The 21,697-nt window shown below is 38.5% G+C and overlaps 1 protein-coding gene across 2 annotated transcripts in view; it reads left to right on the top strand.

Annotated features, from left to right (window-relative positions):
* Positions 1 to 21,697, top strand: part of LOC105478221 (phosphate regulating endopeptidase X-linked) — a 222,883-nt gene that overhangs the window by 177,790 nt on the left and 23,396 nt on the right. For both annotated transcript variants that reach the window (XM_011735347.3, XM_011735348.3), the window contains exons 16-18: positions 11,302 to 11,356; positions 16,873 to 16,940; positions 19,433 to 19,563. In XM_011735347.3, the coding sequence (XP_011733649.1) occupies positions 11,302 to 11,356; positions 16,873 to 16,940; positions 19,433 to 19,563 (254 nt within the window). The remainder of the gene's footprint in view (positions 1 to 11,301; positions 11,357 to 16,872; positions 16,941 to 19,432; positions 19,564 to 21,697) is intronic.

Here is a 21,697-nt window from a genome sequence, read left to right as displayed (position 1 = left end):
ACTGGGCAGGTTGGCTGCAGGGCTGGTAGTAGGAAAGCATGAAATGATTATCAGAGTCACCCTGATTAAAGACAGGGTGTGAGTGGGGCACTCACTGGCAACTGCCTGGATGTAAGTAAGCCAGGGTGAGGTGAGCATAGGAACCTAAAAACCAGCCATGGGAACAGGAGACAGGATGTCAGGGAGAAATCTCATTGATTGACCTTGATGGTCACAATCTCATTTGTCTTCTCTTTAAAAAATAAATTGTCTTTTACCCTTATTACAAAAGTAGTTCATAATTATTGTAGAAAATCTAGAAAAATTTTAGCTGAACTAAAAAAATTTAAAAAGTTAATATCATTTAAAGATAGTCATGGTTAATACTTTTGTTGAATACCACTGAAATGTACATTTATCTACAAATGTTTTACGGTTTAACTACGGACTCATCCAATAGTACTACTTTTTCCCCACTGAACATTGTAACATGAATATTTTTTTCCATTTATTACATATTCTTCTAAGTCATTGAGTGTAGTGTTCAACTGAGAAAACACCTTATTTAATTACTTCCTAATGGACATTTCGGCTGTTTCCCTATTGTTAACCCTCTGTATTGATAAGTTTTGTGACTTTTTGTATAAAACTGAGACCATTTCTTTAGAGTAAATTCCTAGAAGTGGAGGATTTCCTGTGTCAAATGGTGTGTCCCATTTGAGGGTTTTGAAATGTGTCTTACCCAACTTCTCTCAAGAAAGCGGTACAAATTTGTATTACCACTAACAACAGATGAGATGGTTTAACCTTTAATGAGTTGCATCTTAAAGATACTGTTGGAGGAAATGAATAGAGAGACTTAGTTTTTTGTCTAATTGATATGGGGAAAATGTTAGTCACATTTCATTCTTGAGACTATTATTGCATAACCAGATACCGTTCAGTGAACCCACATAAGCATTTGCCGAGTACCTACCATGCTCCCAGGACTGGGCTGAATATCCCTGCTGCTAGTGTCAGTTTCAAATACTTAGTACAGCAATCAATAAATGAGAAGACCTGTTGGAATATAAGTAGAATATGAGACACTGAGCTTCATAGTGGAAGGAAATTAGTGTTTTCTTTGCCAGATGTTGAACTATAGCAGTGGTTTTCAAAGTGCGGTCCCTGGATCATCAGCATCCCTTGTGATAGATGGGCATTATCTGGCCCTACCTACTGAATCGGAGACTCTGGGATTTGGGCCCAGCAATTTATGTTTTAACAAGATCTTAACTACCAAACTTCTGCAAGATGCCAAAGATTGAGAACCACTGAGCTATAAAAATGCAGCAAAGGCAGAAGAGGTCAGACTTGTTGGGTAAAGGTGTGGTGACTAACTTCTGGTTTGCCTGGGACCATCCCAGTTTTAGCACAGAAAGTCTTGCATCCCAGGAGCCCCTTCTGTCCCAGCTAGATAGGGATGGTTGGTCACCCTGGTAAAGGGTGGCAGGGGTGAAGGAAGGCTCTCTTCATTGCAGCCTAAAGGTAATTATGGCAGAAAAAGAATAGAAGGGCCAGCAGAGAAGGTTTCAAGATGGAGGGCAGATTTCAGAAGCTGCTTTCTGCTTGTCAGCTCTATGCTGATAGATGTGGTGGCAGGAGGTTACCTGCAGGAAGCCAGCAGATGGCTAAGGCATCTTGCTGAATCCCTTGACAGGAGTCACAGCTGTTAGAACTTGATACTTTCTGGAAAGGGGAAGGTTGGCATTCACCAAACTACTGCAAGATGCCAACTTGAAAAAAAATCCATGATTAATCTTAGCAGTGATGACAATGAAATCATTTTGCAGCAAAAACCATAACCAAAAGTGCTTTGTAATTGCAGCAATTTCCATGTCCTGACTGATGGCATCAGATTCTAGAATGGTGTCCAGCTTATCTGATTACAAGAACTAATCCTGAATAAGATGTAACATTCATTCTTAGAGTAAGCATTCATCCTGGATTTTCTAAAGCAGGTGCAATTTAAACTCTTCTTGTTCTTTACTGGGAGTCATAATGTATAAGGCATGTAAAGTTTCAGTTTTGAAAGTACAGTGTGCAAAACTGTAATAAAAGTAATCATATGTTACATTGTTACATGCATGGTGTTGATGACAGGAGGGCCGATTTATAGATCACTTAAACATACAAAATTCCTTATTTTTCCTAAATCAACAGTTCTGAACCTGTTTGCATAGTCCAATTACCTGGGGAGCTTTTAAAAAATGCTTATGTTCAGGGTTCCATCCCAGAGATTGTGACTTAATAGGTTTGAGGCAGGGGCTTGGACATAGATATTAAAACAAACAAACAAACAAACAAACAAACAAAATTCCCCAGGTGATGTGCATTTGGGGTTGAGAATACCGTACTTACCCTGATATAAACCAATGGGTCCCAACTTTAGCATGTACCAGAATGGCCTGAAGTGCTATTCAGTAGGTCTGGGGAGGTGGGGGTGCAAACATTTGCATCTCTAAGGAGTGCCCTCGTGATGCTGATGCTGCTGGTCTGCAGACCAAGATTTGAGCACCAGTTTCCTAAACCATTCCTACTCCAAACCCCAAATAATCATACAAACCACATCTATCACCCATTAGCTAGACATGCGAATAAATAACTCCCTCTCAAAACATTTCTGCACATCTACTCCCACATATCCGGTATTTCTTTTTTTTTTTTTTTTTGTGACGGAGTCTCGCTGTGTCGCCCAGGCTGGAGTGCAGTGGAGCGATCTCGGCTCACTGCAAGCTCCACCTCCCGGGTTCACGCCATTCTCCCGCCTCAGCCTCCGAGTAGCTGGGACTACAGGCGCCCGCCACCTCGCCCGGCTAGTTTTTTGTATTTTTAGTAGAGACGGGGTTTCACCATGTTAGCCAGGATGGTCTCGATCTCCTGACCTCGTGATCCACCCGCCTCGGCCTCCCAAAGTGCTGGGATTACAGGCTTGAGCCACCGTGCCGGGCCTCCGGTATTTCTTTTATCTACTGAGTTTAAAACATATTTCAATTAAAAAGCATACTTTAGAAAGCTTGGTATAGGTTTACCTTCCTCTTTAGGTCTTGCAAAATAGGATTATTTGTCTAGTGGTATCCTTTCTCCCCCACTAGATTGTAGGTTCTTTGAGGACATTTGTATGTTCAAAGCTTGCCCATGTGGCTTGGAACATCATAGGTGCTCAGTAAATGTTAGTAGTCAATGGTTATGCATAGAAATTGCATCATCATAACCAAACCCTACTATTCCCAATAGTTTTTATAATGGGATCTAAATAGACTGACACTCCAAAATTAGGATCATAAAATATATTCACTTAGTGAAGTGGACGCTATTGCACAGGACAAGTAAAATAAAGAAGTGAGCAGAAGGTAACTACAAGTGAATTTCACCAAGAAGTACAATAATGTAGATAAGATGATATATCAGCAGTAGCTCTGAAATGTGGACTAATACATAGAGTAGTTTAGTAATACAAGCACACACTTAAGGCTTTTGAAAAAAAATAACTGTCACAACTTGTGCTAAAGCCACATTAATACATCAAAAAATCCACGCAAACAACCAAATATCCCATTGTTTGACAAAACTAATAATGCAATAGAATGTATTGACATAGTCCACCCCTTAACAAAACTATCACAAACATCCGCACTGAAAGAAAACAGACACAGGTACACACTTAATGAAAAACCCAAGTATATTTCTGGAGAAAGCAGCTACGGCAAATATGGAAACAGATTTAGTTCAATAAACAGCTGAATGTGTATGCTGGTCCACACATCCTCAAGCCCATTTAATTTTCCTTTGGAATTTTCCCTTGGTCACCTTTTTTTGGACTTAATTTACTTTGTCATTTGCCCCTGGCTCTGTCACTTCTGTCCCAGAGGCTGCTGGAGGGATCCTAAATGAAAAAAATCAGTAATGCTAATTCTTTCAGAGGAGTCAAAAGAGATGTTGAATTTAAGAATGAAATGCTCCTAAAGGTAGATGAGTTCAAGTTGTCTTGCATTGTGTTACTATACTTAAAAAAGTTTGCTATAGAGAAAGGGAAAAAGCACATGGTCTGGGTTTCTGAAGACCTGGCAATGAAAGTTGGAGGCTTCCTATTTTGTAAAATCTGACCAAACATGGAAATAACAGGAAAAGATGTCTGAGTCTGGTTCACAGTTGTCTAACATCATCAGCATTTGTAAGGGTTAATACTAAAAAAAAAAAAACCTCCAAATAACATAAAATTTTGAAAGGTAATGTTTTAAAAATATTTTCTGCATAACTTTTCTGAACCATACACTTATGAATATGGAACTTAAATTTAATGCTGCAGTAAAGTGAAAGCAACAATGAATGTAGGGAAAATGGATTAAATTAGTTCAATATTCTCCAGGCCAAAGGCCTTGGATCAATATTTTGTCTAATTTTCTCTTTTCAGCATATATCACAAACATAAAAAGGAAGAATATTCCACTTTTATTGGGGGTCAGCTGGGAGGGCTAAGAGGATACAGGATTGATGGAATTTGCATAAAACTGGGCAGGACTTTTTAGCTTGTTAATATCTGTATTGTGATTGAAAGTTTATTGGAAAAATGTGCTGATCTCAAAACTACACTAGTTCTGCCATGACAGCAAGAGAGTGGAACCAACAAATTCTTTCATCTAGAAAGAAAATGAAAACCAGAACTTGAATAATGGAATGTATCTCAGATCTGGTACTGAATGTGGAAAATTCGAGAAGTAATACATTGGTACTACTAATAGTATCATGTACGGTTTTAAACTTTGGCTAACAAGATGTACTCATAATGGTAGGTAATGCTTCAACCCCAGTCATCCGTCTGAGTTTCACAAGATACAATATCAGTTCATTCAAGTATTTATTGAGTGCTTACCATGAACCAGGTATTGTTCTAGCTCTGAAGATATCACCATTAAAGAATAGTAAAAAATAAAAATCCCTTTTGTCATGGAACTTGCATTCTAGTCGGGGAAAGACAGAAAATGCATACAAAGTAAGTCAAATGTAAAGTATCTTAGATGGTGGTTAAGTGTTATGATGAGTTACAAAGCAAGAAAGTGGGTAGGAGAACATCCTGCCCCTTAAAAAAGCACTAGGGAAGGCGTTAATGAAAAGATGATCTTAGCCTACATACCTGAAGCGAGCCATACAGATAGTGGCGGAAAGTAGGTTCTAGGTTAGGGGAAAAGAGGGGTAGGGCAAAAGGAAGATTATTCCTTTTTTTCCATGTCCTTCTATCCAGTGTGAATTTGCTAGGCCTGAGTATATTTATTTATTTGTTTTATTGACATCTGAGCTGTGGAATAATGGGCTACATTTGTTTTCTTCTCTATACTTGTTTGTACTAAAAAAACTCTAATTAATGCAGCTGACAATAATGTGTACTGAAACCCAGACACATTGAGGTATTTAACTTTTCTGGGAAAGCTGTAGCTACCGTCGGCGTATGATTTATGACTATAAAAGTCAAATAGTTGAACCTGGGGTAATCACCCAGTGAATGCGATTGGTTCTTTGGCAATTGTGTCCTAAACAAAAGCACTCTGTCTTTTATGATCAGCATTTTGCTAAGCTCCAACTAGGTTACTCCACATTTACTGATAGGAGAATTGTAATGAGAAACACCAGTAAAAATGAGAGGTTGACCCCAGTAGAAAACCAAAAGCAGGTTCTTGTGGCTTTCCCAGGTGCAGATTTGAAAGAGACACTATTACTGATAGATAAATAAATAATTAGGTTATTACAAAGAGCAATATTTTCTTTTGTCAGAATTTTAATCACTGAAATGGTATAACCACAATTTGTATTTTTGCCTGAAATAGGAGTGGAATTTGCTGGTGTTAACAAATGCAAGAACAAAATAATACTATGTAAGCTTAGTTAACTGTTTTTCAATAGCCTTTAGAAGAATTTTCTATAATACACACATACTTTTTTTTTGAGATGCTAAAATAAATTTTAATAATTGTTACATAACATACTGTGTATCTATTTGATGAAATCTACCTCTGTGTAATAATTATTAAAGTAAGTCTTGAAATGTATGATAAGAATATATTAGTTTTTTGGGTACAATTTCCATGAAAATACGTAAATAAGAAAACAAATAACTAAAATAAGAAACAGGAGGTTTTTTTATAATACTGTTGTCATCGTATGAAATTACTCTATTAACTAAATTAACCTGACATTGTCACTCTTAAAAGCAAGATCTAAACTAATTCTCAAATTTATTTAATTTTAGCAATATATTTTATTTAACTGAATATATCCAAAATATTTTCATTCTAATATGTAATCAATATACAAAAATTATTAAAGAGATGTTTTATATTCTTTTTTCATACTAAGGCTTGAAAATCCAGGGGGTATTTTATTTCATTTATGTATATTTATTATACTTTAAGTTCTAGGGTACATGTGCACAACCTGCAGGTTTGTTACATAGGTATACATGTGCCATGTTGGTTTGCTGCACCCATCAACTTGTCATTTACATTAGGTATTTCTCCTAATGCTATCACTCCCCCAGCCCCCCAACCCCCGACAGGCCCCTGTGTACACACACACTTATTTCTAAAAGAATTAATTTTAATTACACAAGCCGATTATCTTTGGATAATCAAATTTAAAACATGACATTTATGTGTAGAGCCCTTTTTATCAGCCACCACCCCAAATCCTGATTTCCTTCAAAAGGTAACCACTGTGATCACTTTGATATGTATTTTATGACTTTTAAAGAATTTACATATGTATACACATATACACACAATACATGTATATGCTCACACTGGTAGGATAGTTATGTAAGAAAATAAATGGTATTTATATATCTATATCTGTACCTTGCTTTATGCCAACAACATGTCTTGGGGGTTATTTCCCATGCTGGAATGTTAAGACCTACCTCTTTCTTTTCACTTACTGCATAGCAGTTCACAATAGGGTTATACCATAATTAATTGCCCTCTTATTTGGACATTTAGCTTGTTGCACACTTCTCAACTACAAGCCATGCAGCAATGAACTCTGTAGTGCCCTTGTGCAAGTGATTGGGCAGTGGTTTTCACTGTGGCACCCAGACCAGTAGCATCTGCATCACCTGGGAACTTGTTAGATACAAATTCTTAGCCCTACCCTAGACTTACTGACTCATAAACTGAGGGTGGGGCCCAGCAATCTGTAGTTTAACAAGCCCTCTGGTGAATCTGATGCATCATAAAATTTGAAAACCACTGGCAGGCATGTCTGTATGTACAGACATACATGTGTGGATACAGTCAGTTCTATAACGTAACATATGTGTTCTTAAACACCACTGTGCTATGCAAAAGTATGTACTAAAAGGCCACAGGGCTTATGAGAAAAATGAGGTTGGGGCACAACAGTTAAAAACTTTATCAGTGACACATTAAAAACAAAAGCTGGGAGCCCAATACAGATGATAGCGCGGTTTTATACATGTTAAATGGGTAAATACACAAATGCTACAGTAAATATGGCACCTTCCCTTGAAAAGACCAGAAGTTTGCTTGTGTAAGTTGGTATTGGAGGGGTTGTCCCCTGTGAGTTTTTGGGTAGCGGCGGAAGGAGTAGTTATATGAAATTGGAAGGTAAGTTGGTTTAACATCAGATGTGGTGAGTGTGGCTCCTACCCCACGTGGTGAACTGAGGCAGTTGGTCATGTTGAGGTGTGTGCGTGTGTGCATTTTGTGTATTCCTATATGGCTCAGTCCATTTGGGTGCAGTTTTCTGCTTTTTTCTAGCATTTCCTGTGGATAAGCAAATGTGAAATTGGAGTTATGTTCAAATTTTCCCCCAATGTATCAATTTCCTTGGAATACATTTGCCTTTTCAATACAGGTGTCATAGCTGTATGTATGGATGCTGACTCTTTTGCATACATTACACAAAATAACTCCATACACTGTACTGAATGCTGTTTTTCACTGAATATTTCTTAGAGCTTTTTCCATATCACCACATAGTTACTCATTTTTTTTAATGGCATTTGAAGCATTAAGAGATGACTAAATTGATCTCCAAAATGCTTGCAACAACCTACACTCCCATTAACATGCTTCCTACACTTTGGCCAATATGACCTATTATCACATTTATTAACTTTTGCCAACCACTAATTAAATGTCTCTCTCCTTCCTCTCCCGCCCTCTCCTCCCTCCCTCTCCTCCCTCACCTCCACAGAGACATTTACATTGTGAGGAATGACTCTCATAAGTACACTGATAGAAAAAGAACTTTAAAAGTGTGAAACAGGTGGCGAGGTGGTGTTGAAATGCTAAAAAAAAAAAAAAAAAAAAAGGAAATGGATATGAAGAAAACATAAAAACCTATTAAAAAGGCAGAGAAAAGGAATTTCCTTTCTACTTATTTTTCACTTCCACCTTTGCTAAATACATCTTATCCACTTTATGAGATAAGATATTGAGTTGACCCTGTAGGGATTCCATCTATCACTCTAGCTGGTTGACGTCTCCAAAAATGCAGCTTACACTATTAATCCATTCACTTCAGCAAAACATGCCTAAGGGCATCCGATTCTTCTGTTTATCAGTATTGGGTTCCTTGGCCCCAACAAGCTCAGCAGATACAGCTGAACAGAGTGATGTGATGGCTTCAGCTCTTGAGTCTGGGGCTTCTAACAGCAAAAGTGACAGAAAAAGTGGCTCATGCAGGTGTCAGATGTTTTCCTGTAAAGAGGTTGGCAATGGATGTAAATGCTTCCAGCTGAGCACATTACCAGGCAGGATAAGCCATAATGATTTAATAATGAAATCACATTGGTTTATGATCATTGTTCTTATTAGGAAATATCATTGCTTTTTGATGATTTATTATGTGAAACTGAGTTTTCATATAAACACTGTGATTTGCATTTATATGTAATATATATTTGCATATGTATATATATCTGAGTCAGAATGACTTACTAAAAGTAATCACCAAAAAAAAAAAGAGGATGCAATATTGATGTAAATATGCCAAAAATATTTAAGGAAATGTAGAAATTATGAATATTATTATGATGTTGCCGCTTCAAAATAATATTAGATGCATTTTCCTTTATGTGAAAATGGCAGAGAACTAGTAGCCGGAACAATCCCTGTTTTGCAATAAGGCTTTTGCACCTTGAAATCACAAACTATGATATTATTAATAAAATATAAAGAATATATATGAGGGTTATATAGAACCACCATTTCCCTTCTAAATTAAGGACTTGCTTTCCTGTCCTCGTTTCTCCTCATGTGTGGAGAAATGGAGAGAGAGAAAAAAAGTTTGGAGGAGAGAGAGAAAATGGAGGAGAGAGAGAAAAAAAGAAGAGGGAGGAAGAACATTTTGACTTATAAAAGAGCTTTCAGTCTCATAGGGCCTAGAACAGTTGCTCTGGAGCAGTGAAGGACACTACAGAAGGCTTCTCTCTCTCTCTCTGGTCATGATTCTTTGCTCTATCAGCTGTGATGACTTGTAAGTACAGTTCCTAGGATCAACCCAGGGTGCAAAATTTAGTGGTGAGTTGCAAGGCCAAAGCAAAGCATGTCTCTCACTCATCTGCACTCAATGTCAGGTACATAATTTGGGAAGCCCAGTGCAAAATAAAAATGTGGGGCCTCTTGTTCCAAAAGCAGGAAAAAATGCAATTGAGGGTGCTAAAATATAAAGCCTTGCCCTATCTTTCATGGCTTTTGTCTTTCAACTTGTCATGGTATTGTTTTATTTGCTATTCAATGCTATTATAAGAAAAATTAAAGATTTAAGTCATTAGCATGAGTGTTACTTTTCATCTCAATATTGTGCAATGTCAGTTTTAAATGCAAACATAAAAGCATTTAACTTGTACGTGGAATCACCAAAATTACACAGTTTGTATTTTGTAGCTTGTTTGTGCATAGGTGTTTTGTTCTTACCAGCATGGAGGAAATGCTGAACAAAACTCAACTTTTTATTTCACTTCTTAATACATGTTCATTCTACCAATACTCTCTACCTTTGGTTTACTGATGAGTAAGGAAGGACTCAAAGGAAAAGAAACTATAGGTTATTGTATAAGTCTGTTCTCCCACCCACTGCTAATAAAGACATACCTGAGACTGGGTAATTTATAAAGGAAAGATGTTTAATGGGCTTACAGTTCCACATGGCTGAAGAGGCCTCACAATTATTGTGGAAGATAAAAGAGGAGCAAAGTCATGTCTTACATGGCGGCAGGCAAGAGAACTTGTGCAGGGGAACTCCCCTATATAAAACTACTGGATCTCATGAGACTTATTCACTACCATGAGAACAGTATGGGGGAAACCACTCCCATGATTCAGTTATCTCCACCTGGCCCCACCCTTGACACATGGGGATTATGACAATTCAAGGTGAGATTTGAGTGGGGACACAGCCAAACCATATAATTCACCCTTTCTCTGTCCTTTTATGTCATCATTTTCAGTGTAGGTGTTTGGCCAATACAGGGAAGTAACAGGTATAAGAAAGGTTATGACAGGATTCCTTGGACATTCATGTTTCTTAGAATGCCACTAACCTTCTTTTGGTCATTGAAGCAAATTCTGGTTCGAATGAAAAGTATGGCCTCTTAGGCCTATCAGAGCTTACTCAGTTCTAGATGTATCATATTTACCTTGTATTTGTTTGGCATCTCACTAAACTCCTACGCACTGTGGGCCTGATGGAGTCCTGTGCTCCTGGGGCATTGTGAATGCTGTGTGAAAATGGGGCTCCTAGGAACAGCAGACACATATTGTGCACATTTTCTCTGCTCACACACACATGTTCCATTGTCTCCTCAGGCTCCACTAAAAAAATACAAGTTCAAAGATAAAATAGTTATGAATTTCAAGACACTGGCAGGAGAGGATTACATTAAGTGCAGAACCCTTCTCTGTGTGGGGCCTGTGTGACTACACAGGTTGCACGCCCACAGAGCCAGCCCTTTCTGTATCAGGCAAAGCTGCTGGAAAGCCTGAAGCCTCATTAGCATGCCATGTATGAAGGAGCCCAGCTCACAGCAGGCTGGATGTTGCCAATAGTGTACCAGTGCAAAATAGTTTCCCTGAAACCATTTAATACACTTATTTCAAACTCAGTTGAATTGATATCACTGAGACAGCTAGGTCTCTTAGAGTGCTCCCAGTGCCAGGAGGAGTGCCTTTGAGATGGGTCTTTGAAACCTCAAAGTTATAGCTAGAACCAGGTACTCATCATTGAATCACTCTCTCTATATCTCTTAACATTTTTTCTTTCTCATAGGATTTCCAGCAGGAGAGCTCCAGAAGCCTTTCTTTTGGGGAACAGAATATCCTCGGTGAGTAAATGAGTAAAGAAACCAGTTACCAATTAGGAAGAACATGTTGCTTTGGTAGAGGACAGAAGAAACAAAGTCAGTGGTTATTCAGCAGAAAGATGCCGTGGAATCTGGCATGGGTCGGCTGTACTCTTTTTGGGTATTTGTTTTCTGATCCTTATTACCAGGGTGTATGACTGGACAGGAAGGCCAACTTGCACATAGGTGGCTTTCATTTTTATGCATTTATTCTCTTACCCATTAACTCATACTACCAGTATTTGGACATTGAAGGATTGTTGGGATTTGAATTGATGGGATGAGTCTAAAACCATTCCAGAGAGAAGAAACAATGTGAGATAAGGAGGAAAAAGTGTTTCTATAATGGCAGAGTCTAGTTTGGCTAGCCAAATGGTACATGAAAGGAAGTAGTGGAAAAGAAGATTGAGGTTTGATATTGGAGGGCTCTGCATGTCAGGTAAGGAGCTTGGATACTAATAGGCAATAGAAAATATTGAAAGTTTTGAGCAAGTTAGATAATTGAATTTATCTTTAGAAACATAACCTAAGAGGGTCCTTCTGACTCTCATCTTCTGTCTCTCCCTTCTACTTATAAGGACCTTTGTGATTACATTGGGACCATTCAGATAATTCAGGATAATCTTCCTGTTTTAAGGTCAACTGATTAGCAACCTTAATTCCATCTGCAGCTTTAATTGCCCTTTATTGTGTAACATAACATATTCACGGGTTCCAAAGATTAGCATATGGACATCTTTTGTAGGCCATTATTCCACCTACCACATGTGTGTTACAAAGTCAGTTATCACCATGGGCAACTGGAGCTCAGTCTTGCTGGGGAACTGTAAAACATGCTTCAGAGTGATCCCACCTCAGGCACATGGGAGCTGGGGTATTTATCTATCCTCCAACTCACCTTCCATCATTGATTGAGTGCTCCTACCAGGGGTACCTGGCAGTGCCCATCCTAGGCCAAGAGGGCTCTAATGGCTGGAGAAAGTCCTTAGGCAACTAGTTTCAGGTGCTGACATTTGAAGGCCGTCAGATTGGTGAGCTCAAAAATAGGGCTAAGAGGACATGGGCAGTCATCGATAAAGCTTACTACAGGGAAGCACCATTGTTAGAATAAATAAAAATTCCAGGTTCTTATTTAACCAAATCCATTAATAATATCCCAGACCTCAGCTGCATAGTTTTCTTTGATGTTCAGATGTTTGGAATCAATTTGCCCTGCTTTTAAGTTTAGAAATATATATAATATATATTTCTATAATATATAAAAATTTAATATAAATTTATATTTATATAATATATATAAATTTAATATAAGTTTATATTTATATTTATAAAATAAGTATAAATATATATTTATATTATATATATATTTCTAAAAAATTAAAGGTTTAGGATATTCTTTAAGTTCCCTTCAAACTAAAAAAGTCCTAGAATTCTTTGATTCTGCTTATTGTTGACAATTTAACTGAGCTTCTATTACCGTGATTATATAGCTGGAGATTAGGAAATAGTCTGGTTAGATTTTTGGAGTTATTGATTAAGTGATTTGTTTATTGGGTCTGTGAGCATGATTTTCTGATATAAAAGCTAAGATCATCAAAACATAGGAGTTAATGTTAGTGTCTATTTGTTTGTACCTTAGGCTAGGTCATAGCTAATACTTGAGTGTGAAAGAGAATTTTTTTTTCCTAAAGACTTCTTTGTCCTCATCCACTTAATGAATAGCTATTATGTATCATTTGGGTTCCCAGCATTGGGAATATGAAGATGCTAAAGACATGAGAGTCACGGTCCAGTGAGATGGCTTCCCATACGTTCATCTATTCTGTATTAATAAATGGATAGCCTCCAGAAACAAGGGAGTGGGTATCCTTTCTGCTCACAGTGCTCAGCTTAGTCCTCACCTGAGTGTTGAGTCCAATTATGAGGCATGAACAAGTTGAATTATTTCCAGAGGAAAGAATCAGGACTGTAAATAGTTGAAGACAATGTTTCTCAAAGTGTGTGTTCCATGAAATAGTAAGAGAGGTAAGTCATCCTCCCCTTCCCTCAGTTCTGGGGAATCATAATAATTATCACCATAAAAGTTTCCTAGAAGCTCTGCAAGAAAGAAACCTATTTAGATGTGTTTAATACAACTACCTTTTTGGTACCCATTAACCATCCCCACTTCTGACCCCAGCCCCCCACCACCCTTCCCAGACTCTGGTAAACCATCCTTCGAAATGTAGAGGTTCCCAAACTCCCCTGCGTTTTGGGAAATGCTGATCTAGAATTCATGACTGAAGAATAAGAGTTGAAAGAACTTAATAACACTTGAAGGGGAACCTCATAACTGTCTGCATATTTTTGAAGGAAAGTTAAGGTGGTAGAATGACTTATTATATTCAGGAGATTCAGCAGGTGTTCAGTTAGAGGCTACACTAGACCAATAGATGGAAGCCATAGAAAAGACATTTCAGATCAGCATTATGGAGAGCTATTATGTTTAGACCTGCCCAAAGAGGGAATGGGTTACCTTAGAAGGGGATGAGCTCTTGGTCATTGGAAATACCTAAGCAGAGTATTATAACCATTTGAATGGGTTTTTCTAAAGGGGGCCCATTCCTCTAGTAAGAAGTTGGACCAACCATTTGAATGGGTTTTTCAAGAGGGGACCCATTTCTGTAGTAAGAAGTTGGAGTAGATGACCTCTAAGCCGTTTCCAACTCAGAAATTTTTATGAATTTATGATTCAGGCATAGGGCAACCCTTACTTGATAACAGTGTGAGTTCATGGTTAATCTAGACAGCGGTATAGTTGTTTTGTTGTTGACAGCAAATCTGTGTGCATATGTTAAACCCACTGAGTAATAAGAACAAAAGAGAAACTGAGTAGGTAGTAAAAGTGGTGCCTTCTCTATTTTATTTTTGCAAGACTAGATCTTCAGTGCAAGAAATCTTCCAGTTTCTGGCCAGCCAGTCACGGTTGCATTTTAAAAGGGAGAGTTTATTTTTTTATGCTTATTTATTTATTTATGAGATGGAGTTTTGCTCTTGTTGCCCAGGCTGGAATGCAATGGCGTGATCTCACTGCAACCTCTGCCTCCTGGGTTCAAGCGATTCTCCTGCCTCAGTCTCCCAAGTAACTGGGATTACAGGCATGCACCACCATGCCCAGCTAATTTTGTATTTTTAATAGACACGGGGTTTCTCCATGTTGGTCAGGCTGGTCTCGAACTCCCGACCCCAGGTAATCCGCCCGTCTCAGCCTCCCAGAGTGCTGGGATTACAGGTGTGAGCCACCACGCCTGGCCAATGACATGCTAATTTAAATACTCTTCATTGATAAAATAGAGGATGTGAATCTAATATTATGAAATATTATTATTGTCAGGCTTAGTCATATAAAATTACTTTTTCTTTGTCTCTTGTCCAAAGGATTGTGATTAAGTAACTGAGAATTGAAACTTACAATGATTCAATCATTTTCTGAATTCTCTATTACCTTTTGCAAATAGGAAGCTTGTTGGAGCAGCCCCTCTTAAAGGACATTCATTGCACAGCAATTTCTATAAGCTTCCATTGTTCATGCCTTCAATTCATCCAGTCAACAGCATTGACTGAGGGTTGTAGAGGACCAAGTACTTATTCTCAGAGCTGAGAGACCTGGAAAAACTAAATGTTGCAATCTGCACACTGATAGCTACTGCCTCAAAAATTAACACTATGTAAAATTACAAGTTTGTCCCACACTGCTATGATAGCTCTATGATTGAAATGCATAATTTCACTCTTACTTCTTTAATGAAGGTTTGCAATGATGGAAAAACAGTAGGAAGCATTTTTTTTCAAATGCAAATTACCTTACGGGAAAGAAATAACAAAGGAAAGAATTGCCACCAAGGGGAAAAATTAAATCTTACACCACTTCCTTGGGTGTAGTTGAGACAAACAATTAGCATGGTAAGGATCATTATGTCCTGTAATAACATGCCACTTAAAAAATTTCCATTCCTTCCAGTTATGGGTCCTATCTATTTGCTGGGTGACTTTGATGTTGCATGTCAGGAACTAACTGTGAGATATTTTTAGCATTATTGCAAATCTCATGAAGAATCTTCACAATAAGGATTCTAAGTGGTGTGTAATTCTCATCCACAGGTTAAATGACTAAATTAAGATACATATAGATCTGTCACTTGCATGAGATGGTAAAGTTAACTAATCAATTAGTTAAATCATTGTTACTTTCTTACTCTGCACAAAGTATAGAGGATTTACCAATGAACAAGTAGATAAGGGAGTGGCCTCAATAGAACTTATATTTGAGAGAGAAAATCCCAGGCACATATATGGAAACCTCATTATTGATTTCTTCATATATTCTTAATATGCTTTGCTATGTAACAAAGCACCACCAAGCAACCATTTATTAGCTCATGATTCTGTAATTGGGCAGGACTGAGTTGAGACAGCTGGTCTCTGCTTTGTATGGTGCTGGCTGGGGTCACTTAAGGAGGGCTGGAGGATCTAAGGCGACTTCACTCACCTGTCTGTGCCCCGGTTGGGCTGGCTCTTGTGGCTGGGGCATGGCAGGGCCTCTCTCTCTTCCTTTGGAGTCTCTCAACTTCTGGGGTTTCTCGCTTTCTTCATTTGGCCTCATTCCCTCTAGCTGGGTAGTTGAACTTCTTTGCAAGTGACTTCCAAGAAGGTGGAAAATGGAAGCTACTTTCTTAAGGCCTAGACCCAGAAGTCATACCTGACCCCTTCCACTGCATTCTATTGGTCATAGCAAGCCCTAAGGCCAGTCCAAATTTAAGCAGAGGGAAATAGATTGCCTCTTGATGGGAGGAGGGGATGTGTGCATTCAGGGGTAGGTAGAATTGTTGGTGGTGCATTTTATAGATAATCTACCACATGCTTCTTCAGAGGTGAAGAGAAATAAAGTGGCACCTTTTTCAAATCTTTGCTATTCAGTTGTCATCTTGTCTACAACAGAAAGAGGAACGTGACTACCTTTGAAAATAGAGTGATCCCTTTTAATCTCTACTCTGTTCCTTTTTTTATGACTACATTTGGAAAACAATTTAACTTCTAAGATTATAGTGACTTCTCAGCAAGTTTCCAGGTAAAAAATAAATTATATATTTACTGACAGGATCTTTTCTGCTCTGTTTTAGGTGTTCATAAATATATAGCTACAGCAGATATAAAATCATAGAAATCTTAAGGCTGAAAGGGACTTCAGAAATCATATCTTTCACATCCCTAATTTCACAGAGTAGGGCACTATGGTTCATATGTGGTCATAATGACAATGTTAGAATTTGTATTTTCTTTGTCTATTTCAATTGGAAGGTATGTTTAGATTTTTTACAGCTTTTGGGTATGGTTATTAGATTGTTATTACCATGGTGACTAGAAAGCAGTTTATCTTGGCTTTCCATTGAAAAAATTAAAGGATTATGCTCTGAGATTCATGCTTGTAATTGTCTCCAAATTATGTATTTATGCCATAGATCTCTGAGTTATGGTGCTATAGGAGTAATTGTTGGACATGAATTTACACATGGATTTGATAATAATGGTAAGTACTGGTTCATTTTCTAAGCTGCTGCTTTTGTAATAATATTGACTATATGGATGTTAATTGTTATGATTGTCTTTGCATAGCAGCAGCATCATAGCTTGAAGATTATCCAAAGCAATATGATTGCTGATTGAAAACTTTTCCTCGTGTCTTGCTGTGATGGCTTGCAATAAATAAACAATTGTTCCCATTGGTGATTGGGGTAGACTTTAAAAAGCAGCCTTGTAATTTCAATAAAATTAGCTTTGCATTTAGATCAGGATTGCTGTAGCTGCCACAATAGTTACAGGGACTGATTTATAGCTTCTCCCTTTGTCATTTATTCATCGTCTTGAGATTTTCTCCCTGGAGGAGCAAGCTCTGCTCCAACGATGATTATACATGCTGCCAAGTTAGGACTTGCTGAGTTAGGACTCTGGAGCTTGTCTGACTGATTCCCTTTTACGATTTCGAAAATTATGCAATGCTTATTCTCTATTTTTCTCTATACTGGCTTATATTCTGATGATTATTATTATTATCCTTATTGAGACAGAGTCTAGCTCTGTCGCCAGGCTGGAGTGCAGTGGCGCAAGCTTGGCTCACTGCAACCTCAGCCTCCCAGGTTCAAGTGATTCTCCTGCCTCAGCCTCCCGAGTAGCTGGGATTACAGGCATGTGCCACTATGCCCAGCTGATTTTTTGTATTTTTAGTATAGACAGGGTTTCACCATGTTGGCTAGGATGGTCTCGATCTCCTGACCTCATGATCTGCCCACCTAGGCTTCCCAAAGTGCTGGGATTACAGGTGTGAGCTACCGCACCCAGCCTATTCTGATTATTTTAAAGTCTATACTTTCCTAATAATCTATGTAATAGGATATACTTTGTATCCTGATGACATTTAAACAAAAGGAAAAAGCAGAATATGACATAAACTAAAGAAATGGCTTCCTTTGAGAGTCCTCCTCATTGTTGATCAGCACTCTTCTCCTTTAACTTTGGAGTATTATTGGAAAGCCACATGAAATCTCTGAAACTTATGGATTAGTAGCAAATGACTATCACATCCACACCCACACAATGATTTACAGGCAGTCTCAGGAACCAGCTGCCCTAAGGCAACGTTATATAGAAGGGGACCTCTTTCTTCCATCCCTGTAGTATCTCCAACATCCTTTCCTGGATGCCTACCCCAGGGCCAGAGACCCTCTGGCTCTTCTAGAAAAGTCTTCCTGTACTCCCACCAGCCCTTCCTTAATCACCTAGATTTTTTTCTCCCCTGGTCTTCCCTTTTCTGTTAAAATGTGGCTAACTTGTAGTTATCTGACTCTGCAGAGCTAGACTTTCTGCCTTTGGGTGTTTGGGTTATCTGAGATGAGAGTCTTAGCTAAGAAATAAAAGCTAATAGTCCTTTCTTCATTCTGGGCCTCTCGATAGGGAATTTAAGTACAGTTCCTCCCCAGAACCTTCTGGAGAACTTCTGGAGTCTTTCTCAAAGGACTGAATCTAATGGTGGCAATTTCACTCTGTAACCAATGCTTAGAACAGTGCATTGCACATATAAGTACGTGCCCGGTACCTATTTAATGATTGGTTGGTTAGTGGGTAGAGGACAGTGACTCCATACTATCCCAGGGGGTGGTGTTAGTAGTAGGTAGCCTTGCTGAAGAGTTTTGGATTGTTCCAATTAACAGCTTTACTTAGGGGACTTTTTTTGTAAGCTGTGTAATTAAATTTAAACGATGCCTCTGATTCTCATAGTAACCTTGAATATAGAAGACAGTCTAGCAGCATCCAAATTTTGTTTCAAAGGATGTAGAGAAAATGAAGAGTGAGCACATAGCAAGAAAGCATGTATAATCTTTCTTCCCGTTATGTTTTGGAGATTTTCATTCTTATTCCAAGTTTTCTTTTTAGAGCAATCTTCCTTGTCTAAGTAGGACAAATGGGTCTTCTATCCACACTAGTGGCTGTGGAATGATTCATAACAGAGGTTTTATGTGTCTTTCAGCTCCTGGCAACTTGGAGGAAATAGGTTCTTATAGGGCTGAGTCAGGGTCTATGATCGCACAGTATGGATGACTCACTGGGGCTACTCCTATGGATCGTTTGGAATTTCACTGGTAGTAGTGCTCTGATTGCCTCCATGGGCTTTCTGAATGAAGCCATTTTATTTCATAATCCAGTGAACATTTTGGGTCAAATCAGGTGAAGACACAGAATCCAAGATTGGATAAGACTAGTATATGTAATAAATTGATGAATCTCATTTTTAAGGTGCTCTTTGTTCCTTAGAAGGAAAGCACTTCCTCAATTGTCTTTATCCTTTTCACCCTTTTTACAATTAACCTGTGACATTGGAGAGAATGCAGGAGCTGATCTCAGGAAGAGTGTTCCCTGCTGTTATGACTGTTTTTTGAAGGCTTGTCGAGGTGAGGGAAAGGGAAGATGAATTTACTTTCCATAAATAACACAAATGTCTTCGAACTTTTTTTTTTTTTTTGCTAGGTAGAAAATATGATAAAAATGGAAACCTGGATCCTTGGTGGTCTACTGAATCAGAAGAAAAGTTTAAGGAAAAAACAAAGTGCATGATTAACCAGTATAGCAACTATTATTGGAAGAAAGCTGGCTTAAATGTGAGTACAACTGTGGCTAAGGGGGCACCTTGTGGTTCATTTTTCCTCATTTGGACATTAGCTTGCTTTAAACCATTGGTTCTCAAAGCGTATTTACAAGATCAACAGCATCTGTCTTCCCTGGGAACATTCTTGAGTCCTACCCCATACCTACTGAATCAGAATCTGGTCATCCCTTAACCAGGCATGAACTTTGTCCTGATATATTGCTAGGGCTGGAAAAATACCTCAATCCTTGCTATGCCTCAAATCTATTATACTTGTAGATGAATTTAGGTAAAAATCCATGTGCTTCTCTTACAGGGAATGTTTATAAACACTGACTTGGTTCTCCTGGTTCTTAAACCATGCTCAGCCCAAGTGAGACCACTGCTCATTCAGGCAGAGAAACCAGGGTCAGTATCCTTGAATGGTGTCTAGCACTTTTATCAGTGTCCTGGACAGCCATTTCTCTACCTATATTTTTTAAAATATCTACAACTGTGACATGTGAAGACCTAAAATGGGTGCTTCTGTGTATCTCTATATAGTACAGGGGTTTTCACACTGTGAAAATTTATCTGGAGTATATGTTGCTTCAAGAAAAGCATACAGAAAAGGGTTCTAGAGTCAGATATGGGTCCAAATCTAGGTTCAACTAGTTTTATGAACTTGGGTAAGTTACTTAATGTTCCTGAGTCTCAGCATCTTCATCTGTGAAATGGGTCAGTGTTTCTGAACTCATTGATTTGTTGTAAGAATTAAATGAGCAAAGCAATGCGAAACACTAGCACAAAGCCTGACACAAAGCAAGTGATCAATGAAAGATAGTTAATATTCCTGATCCTTTGTGAGATACTCATTAGTACCTTATCCCAGGAAAAAACAAAGCCAAAGATTTTTGGGTTAAACCCCCTCCCCCCAAAATAGAACAGCTTTCTTGGGGGAAGGGAATTTATATTTCCTTTTGATTATTATATACAGGCACGAAGATGAAACTTTTAATTGAAACAAACGTATCCCCATACTAGCCCTGAGAGATACAGATATTACTAAGTGTACAGGTTTTACATATGAGGGTCAAAGAAATTAAACTGAGGTTCAAAGAGATTAAAACCCATGTTAGAGTCTAGATTAGAGTTTATGTCTGTACGACTCCAAAGTCCATACTCCTTCCCCTATATCATGCTCGGGTTCTTATTTTAAATTCATTTTATATCTGGGTGATGTGTGGGTGGACTGCTCTTCACCATTCATTTTGGCCAAAGTGTCAGAGATTGAAACTTAATTCTGACAAATGTGTACCTTTGTCACAAGGACGATAGAAAGGGCATGCCTGTCTTAGCATAAATCCACTTAACCATCAGAAAACAGCTTCAGTTTCATTCCCACAGGAGAGTAGGTGGCTTCCTTTGTGGATATAAGGGCCATGCTTTATTTTTCTGGCTTCATTTACAGGAGCCATTCCTTTGTGCCTGAATCTTGCTTTGTAATGAATTCGGGGGAGCTCAGATGGGGCACTACAGATGCAGACTGTCAGCAGCTGTTGAGTCTTTTGTTGTTGTTGTTCCTTTTTGTAGCTGTTGAGTCTTGAGAGTCCAACCTAGGGCCATGTGGTCTACTGAGGCAGAGTTCAAGGAGCCAGAGGATGAGGCTGCTCCAAAAGGCTCTATTTTAGATATAAAGCTTAGACTGAATGGCTGGGCATAGTGACTCATGCCTGTATTCTAAACGCTTTGGAAGGCCAAGGTGGGAGGATCACTTGAACCAAGGAGTTTGATACCAGCCTGGGCAACATACGGAGACCCCATCTCTACAGAAATTTTTTAAAAAAATCAGCTGGGTGTAGTGGTGCATGCCTGTAGTCCCAGCTACTCAGGAGGCTGAGGTGGAAGAATTGTTTGAACCCTATAGTGAGATGTGATCAAACCACTGCACTCTAGTCTGGGTGACAGAGAGAGAGAGCCTGTCTCAAAACACACACACACACAACACACACACACACACACACACACACACACACACACACACACACCTCAGAGTAAAAAGGAAGGAGATTAAATTTAATCTTCAAGAGCCAAGAGGAGTTAGGACTTGAGAAGGTAGCATATTAGGAAGCAAAGGCTCTGGAGACAGAAGACTGCTTGGGTTTGAA

The sequence above is a fragment of the Macaca nemestrina genome, chromosome X, assembly GCF_043159975.1.
Source record: "Macaca nemestrina isolate mMacNem1 chromosome X, mMacNem.hap1, whole genome shotgun sequence".
In the NCBI taxonomy this organism is placed as follows: Eukaryota; Metazoa; Chordata; class Mammalia; order Primates; family Cercopithecidae; genus Macaca; species Macaca nemestrina.
This window is presented reverse-complemented; position numbering and strand designations above follow the sequence as displayed.